Consider the following 7,500-nt stretch of genomic DNA (forward strand, 5'->3'; position numbering starts at 1 on the left):
CCAACATGCAACCTCAACTGTAAGCAGGAGCAGTGTCTCTGTCACTCTGCATGTCGACCGCTCCACTGTCTGTGTGTGTCTGTCAACTGAACTCTGCTTTGGTCCAATCACATTCCCCCACCCACAGTCTGCGAATCAGAGGTTTGGTTGTCTCTCACCTGGGGCGGATGCATCGATTTGAATATGTTAGTATATTTTTTTAATGTTTTTATTTTGTCTATTGTTTTTATTGACCTACTGTATAGTCCATTCATGCTGAGTGAATCAGTTCCCCCAGCCACATTTGTGTATTCAAAATTTTTTGGGGAATGAACTGATGTTTAGAAAATTCATCGAAAATTCATCGGATCGAATCGTGGTCAAATGAAGAGATTTCATGATGCATTGAATCGTTGCCTGAATAATCGCAATCGAATCGAATCGCTGTGAGGTCGCATCGTTATACACCCCTACTTAGAGCTGAATGTAAAACCTATTTCATGGCCAGACTAACAAAACACAGCGACACTGAACTGGAGACTGCAGTTAATTTAAATCAGCCTGTTTCTGCTCAGGCATAGAAACACTGTCCCTATAGTCCTTGCTTCTTCCAGCTGCGCACCATCGCAAAAAAAAATAAAAACATTCCTCTCCCCCAGCGACCTTCAGAGAGTCATCCTCCTCACTCTCATTATTCTCAAGACTGGACGATTGCAACGCCCTCTATTCTGGTGTCGCAGACAAATACATCAACCGCCGTCAACTCGTCCAGAACGCAGCCAGCCAGGCTCGTGACGGGCACCAAGATGAGGAACCACATCTCCCCAGTCTAGAGCTGACCCCTATTAGTCGATTAGTCGGTCGAAAGGAGCTGTAGTCGACTGGCCAACCTCTTAGTAAAAAAAATATATATATATATATATATATATATTTTTTTTTAAACTTCATTTTTTAGCGTTTATCGCTTTTCTGGTCAAGCATGACCGACAGTTGTAGGGTGAAACGGGAGGGAGAACAGGGGAAGACATTCGGCAAATGACGGCGGGTCCGGGAATCGAACTCGGAGTTAACCAGATCCGTGACGCAGCACGGTTTTCCCCGACGCTTTCGCGTCGAGGTACATGGTGAGCTACTGGAGCTCCCCTATATATATATTTTTTTTATCATTCTTTCCAAAAGAAAAGAGGCCTAGAAGCGTGGCTAACGCTAATGGCACGCATACAAGAGGCTAACTGCCTACGAAAACAGGCACAGAGGCACTGAAAGAGGATTTCACCATCTAATGAACACACTAGACTAGACAAATATCAAGATGTATCCATCAGTGGACCAATTGCATGCTTTTGCAGAGGACAAGAAGCCTTCAGTCGACTCCTTCAGACATTAAGCACCCCCCACAGCCCAAATGGAATGATAAAAAAAATAAAAAATAAAATAAATTATGTAAAAATATTATATATATTTTTTTTTTTACCAATAGTCGACTAACGGAACATTTTGGCCAATCATAGTCGGCCATCCAAATCCTTAGTCGGGGACAGCCCTACCCCAGTCCTTGCATCCCTACACTGGCTCCCGGTAAAACAAAGAATTAATTTCAAGGTCCTCATGTTCACATACGAAGTCATAAAGGGTCTCGCCCCCCAGCCTACATAAAGGACCTCCTGGTCCAATCAGCTGGCTCCAGATCCCTCAGATCAAACCGTCAAATCTGCCTTAAAATCCCCGACACACAAGACTGGTGACGAAGGGAAACTAGCTCCCATTAAACTTTTTTTTTGTATCTACTTTTTCTCCCATTTTCAATTTTTCTCCCATCCCAATTACGTATTGTCCAATTCTACCCTCCCCTGTCTCGAACGCTGTTAGGCCATGCCTCCCACAAGCCGGTTGCAATGTGGACCAAGCCTTGCATCACGTGTCCCCTCCGGTACTCGAGGAAGCAGCCGTCGCATCTTTTCACCTGCACAGCGCGATCTCTCAGTGGCGAGGAGTAACGCGTGGGAGGGACACGCCGCCCCCGTCGCTTCCTGATTCTGCTGCGCAGGCGCACCAACCGACCTGTAGGAGTCGCTGTCCACCACAACGTCCGATCCCCACCCACCGGCTTCCCACCCCCTAACACTGCCAATTGTGTTAGTATGAACGACCAGCCAAGCTGGTAGCAATGCCGAGAGCTGGGCTCGAACCCAGTATCTCCTGCATTAGTGGCGAGCGCCTTGCCCACTGCGCCACTTAGCCGCCCTAAGTTCCCACTAAACTTAAAATCTGCAAGCACTCTACGGACCTTTAAGGCCACGCTCAAAACCCACCTTTTCGGCCATGAAAATAAATCCATGAGCTAGTATTGTGTTGTAGTATGACGGGTGTATTGTGCCCGTCCGTTCTCTGTCTGCTTGGCTGGCCTGCATGTATTCTTTCTGTTTTCGTATTGTTCCTGTCGTTCTGTTTTTTCTCGGCCTGAGCCCCGGGCCGATGTAACTATCGGTCGAGGAGGGGCGCAATATAAATAAATGTATCATAATCATATCATGATGATCCGCAAAATATAGAAACACACAGATCATTCAAACACACTTTCAAAAAACATGGTTAAGAAATAACTACACATGAGAACATAACAGCCCCGCAGAACTCTAACCCCATATGCTTGCCTGTACCTAATAATGTAGAATTATTGTTTGTTTGTACATTGTCTGTGTGTAAATATTTTGCATGCTGTGTTTTTAACCTGTTCTTAATTACCTGTATGTGTTATGCTTTCTTTTTTTTAGCGGCTTTTAACACCAGGCCCAGGGACAACAGTTGAACATTTGCTTTGGCTAACACTGTCTCACACATTTACTTCATGTTCATTAATGTGTGCTGTCCCTGTTCAAATGAAGTTTAAAGTGAAACTGAAACCTCCGGGCTCTCACCTCTATCAAGTCAAGTCAAGTCAATTTTATTTATATAGTACATTTCCAGGCAGCGGCAGCTGGCACCAAAGTGCTTCACAGGCAGGTTGATAAAAACAAAATAATGTGATGCAAGATATAAGATTAAAAACATAGTAAAGCAATGAAAGTAATAAAAACAAAATAATATGATGCAAGATATAAGATTAAAAACATAGTAAAGCAATGAAAGTAATAAAAACAGGTAGGGCACAGTAAAACAAAGAGGATAGAAGGGCCAGGGGTCTAGTGGTGGTTAAGTGGGGGGGAAGGCCAAGGAGAACAGGTAGGTTTTTAAAAGTGATTTAAAAGCCTGCACGGTCTGGGCGGTCCGTACGCTGAGGGGGAGGCTGTTCCACAGTCTAGGCGCTGCGGTGGAGAAACCTCTGTCTCCCCTAGTCTTGAGCCTGGTTCTAGGCACCACCAGTAGCAGCTGGTCAGCTGATCTGAGGGATCGGTGGGGGGTGTGGCGGTGCAGGAGCTCGGATAGATAGGGAGGAGCCGTGCCATTTAGTGATTTAAAAACATTTAGGGCTAATTTAAAATCGATCCTAAAGCGGACAGGCAGCCAGTGGAGCGAGGCCAAGACTGGGCTGATATGTTCATGTTTTTTTGTTTTGGTGAGGATGATCTATGATCTATGATGCTGTGCATGTGTGGGAGGAGTCCCGGCTCACCTCTATGATGCTGTGCATGTGTGGGAGAAGTCCCGGCTCACCTCTATGATGCTGTGCATGTGTGGGAGGAGTCCCGGCTCTCACCTCTATGATGTTGTGCATGTGTGGGAGGAGTCTCACCTCTATGATGCTGTGCATGTGTGGGAGGAGTCTCACCTCTATGATGTTGTGCATGTGTGGGAGGAGTCCCGGCTCACCTCTATGATGCTGTGCATGTGTGGGAGGAGTCCCGGCTCACCTCTATGATGCTGTGCATGTGTGGGAGGAGTCTCCCGGCTCACCTCTATGATGTTGTGCATGTGTGGGAGGAGTCCCGGCTCACCTCTATGATGTTGTGCATGTGTGGGAGGAGTCGGTCCATGCGGACCTCCAGGAGCATCACCAGCGCTCGGCACACGTTCTTCCTCACCTCCGGCTCCTCGTCGGGCGCCAGGGCGAACAGGTTCTGCAGGAGGACGGAGAGAGAGAGAGAGAGAGAGAGAGAGAGAGAGAGAGAGAGAGAGAGAGAGAGAGAGAGAGAGAGAGAGAGAGAGAGCGCCTCGGTCAAACCTCCCGCCAGGACTGGGGGAGCAAGAGCATTTAAAAGGTGCTGCTGTTGTTGTTAAGATAAGTGTTAAGTAGCTCTACATTCTGACAGCCATCACTGATACAGAGTGTCTGGTCAGTAACATGGGTCTCCCAGTCCCTCCACTCTGCAGTAAACAGTCATCACTGATATAGAGTGTCTGGTCAGTAATATGGGTCTCCCAGTCCCTCCACTCTGCAGTAAACAGTCATCACTGATATAGAGTGTCTGGTCAGTAACATGGGTCTCCCAGTCCCTCCACTCTGCAGTAAACAGTCATCACTGGTATAGAGTGTCTGGTCAGTAACATGGGTCTCCCAGTCCCTCCACTCTGCAGTAAACAGCCATCACTGATATATAGTGTCTGGTCAGTAACATGGGTCTCCCAGTCCCTCCACTCTGCAGTAAACAGCCATCACTGATATAGAGTGTCTGGTCAGTAACATGGGTCTCCCAGTCCCTCCTGCTCTGCAGTAAACAGCCATCACTGATATAGAGTGTCTGGTCAGTAACATGGGTCTCCCAGTCCCTCCTGCTCTGCAGTAAACAGCCATCACTGATATAGAGTGTCTGGTCAGTAACATGGGTCTCCCAGTCCCTCAACTCTGCAGTAAACAGCCATCACTGATATAGAGTGTCTGGTCAGTAACATGGGTCTCCCAGTCCCTCCACTCTGCAGTAAACAGCCATCACTGATATAGAGTGTCTGGTCAGTAACATGGGTCTCCCAGTCCCCCCACTCTGCAGTAAACAGCCATCACTGGTATAGAGTGTCTGGTCAGTAACATGGGTATCCCAGTCCCTCCGCTCTGCAGTAAACAGCCATCACTGATATAGAGTGTCTGGTCAGTAACATGGGTCTCCCAGTCCCTCCACTCTGCAGTAAACAGTCATCACTGATATAGAGTGTCTGGTCAGTAACATGGGTCTCCCAGTCCCTCCACTCTGCAGTAAACAGTCATCACTGATATAGAGTGTCTGGTCAGCAACATGGGTCTCCCAGTCCCTCCTGCTCTGCAGTAAACAGCCATCACTGATATAGAGTGTCTGGTCAGTAACATGGGTCTCCCAGTCCCTCAACTCTGCAGTAAACAGCCATCACTGATATAGAGTGTCTGGTCAGTAACATGGGTCTCCCAGTCCCTCCACTCTGCAGTAAACAGCCATCACTGATATAGAGTGTCTGGTCAGTAACATGGGTCTCCCAGTCCCTCCACTCTGCAGTAAACAGCCATCACTGATACAGAGTGTCTGGTCAGTAACATGGGTCTCCCAGTCCCTCCTGCTCTGCAGTAAACAGACATCACTGATATATAGTGTCTGGTCAGTAACATGGGTCTCCCAGTCCCTCCACTCTGCAGTAAACAGCCATCACTGATATAGAGTGTCTGGTCAGTAACATGGGTCTCCCAGTCCCTCCTGCTCTGCAGTAAACAGACATCACTGATATATAGTGTCTGGTCAGTAACATGGGTCTCCCAGTCCCTCCACTCTGCAGTAAACAGCCATCACTGATATAGAGTGTCTGGTCAGTAACATGGGTCTCCCAGTCCCTCCTGCTCTGCAGTAAACAGACAATACACGTTCTGGTATCCCTTCCCACTTTATCCAATCAGGAGAGAGAACCCTGGATATCTTTAAGTTTCAAGTTTCTTTAATAGTTGTCATACAGAAGTACAGAATACTTTTATACAAAATGCTTCTTACTGTTACGCTCCAGAGACTGTGCAAGACAAGATAAGTATGAAATAAAATAACATAGTATAGCATGTAAATTAGAAGTAAAAAAAAAAAATGAGGTCACAGTGTTCAGTATAGACATATGTACAATGTTCGATGCAGAATAGACGTAACTGAGTTACCATATAATATACAATACTGTGCAGTGTACTAATACAATACTATATAGTGCAAGGCAGAAATGGGATGAGGTGCAATTTAGGTCCAATTTACAGTGGGTGTACGAGTTGTAGTGCAAATCCTTTATCAATAAATATAAAGTGTGTTTGTGTGGTTTAAGTGAGTGTGTGCGTGTGGGTGTGTGTGCTGTGTGCATTTGATGGTTGTTGCATAGTGTTTATTGTTCGTTTAGCAGCCTGATGGCCTGGGGATAGAAGCTTCTTCTGAGTCTTTCTGTGCTCGCCTTAAGACTCCGGTATCGCTTGCCTGACCGCAGCAGTTCAAAGAGGCAGTTGTTCGGGTGGCTCGAGTCCTTAATAATTCTCTTAGCCTTCCCCCTGCACCGCTTGTTGTAAATGTTCTGGAGGGTGGGAAGCCCCCCTCCAATTGTGTGTTCGGCTGAACGTGTCACCCTCCGTAGTCTGCTACGGTCTTGTGCAGTGCTATTCCCAAACCAGGAGGTGATGTTGCCAGTCAGGATGCTCTCTATTGTACATGAGTAGAAGTTCCTAAGGATCTTCTGACTGACTTGGAACTTCCTTAGGCGCCTGAGGAAGTAGCGGCGTTGTCGTGCCTTCTTCACAACACTGTCAATGTGTGTGGTCCATGTCAAGTCCTCGGATATGTGGGCTCCGAGGTACTTGAAACTGTTCACTCTCTCAACCGGTGCCCCGTCGATGCTGAGGGGGCTGTAGTCTTTGACCCCCGACCTCCTGAAGTCCACAATCATCTCTTTTGTTTTGCTGACGTTCAGGGAGAGGCAGTTCTCCTGACACCACTGTGACAGATTCTCTACCTCTTCCAGGTAGGCCCTCTCGTCGTTGGCAGAGATCAGGCCCACCACTACTGTGTCATCAGCAAATTTGATGATTGTGTTGTTGTTCCGCTGTGCCACGCAGTCATGTGTGTACAGGGAGTAGAGGAGGGGGCTCAGAACACAGCCCTGGGGGGCCCCTATGTTGAGCGTGATGGATGAGGAGGTGCAGTTGCCTGCTCTTACCACCTGGGGTCTGCCCGTCAGGAAGTCCAGGACCCACTGGCAGAGGTCATAGTTCAAGCCCAGGTCCCTGAGCTTGGCTATGAGTTTGGAGGGGACTATGGTATTGAATGCTGAGCTGTAGTCGATGAACAGCATTCTCACATAGTTCCCCTGCCTCTTGTCCAGGTGTGATGCTGCTGTGTGCAGCACATGGGCTATGGCGTCCTCCGTGGACCTGTTGGGGCGATATGCAAATTGCAGGGGGTCCAGGTTGATGGGGAGGGAGGAACAGATGTAGCCCTTCACTAGCTTCTCAAAGCACTTCATGGCTATGGAGGTGAGGGCTACAGGGCGGTAGTCGTTGAGGCAAGCGGGCTTAGATTTTTTGGGTACAGGGATGATGGTGGACTTCTTCAGACAGGTGGGGATGACAGCCTGTTCCAAGGACAGGTTGAAGATGTCAGT

At 47.8% G+C, this 7,500-nt stretch overlaps 1 protein-coding gene across 1 annotated transcript in view; it reads right to left on the reverse strand.

Moving 5' to 3' along the window:
* The window catches only part of tnpo1 (transportin 1), an 83,723-nt gene that overhangs the window by 38,483 nt on the left and 37,740 nt on the right, over positions 1-7,500 (reverse strand). The window contains 1 exon segment of the mRNA XM_084324185.1: positions 3,915-4,037. Coding sequence (XP_084180311.1) covers positions 3,915-4,037 — 123 coding nt within the window.

The sequence above is a fragment of the Notolepis coatsorum genome (genome assembly GCF_963971535.1).
Source record: "Notolepis coatsorum genome assembly, chromosome: 11".
Classification (NCBI taxonomy): Eukaryota; Metazoa; Chordata; class Actinopteri; order Aulopiformes; family Paralepididae; genus Notolepis; species Notolepis coatsorum.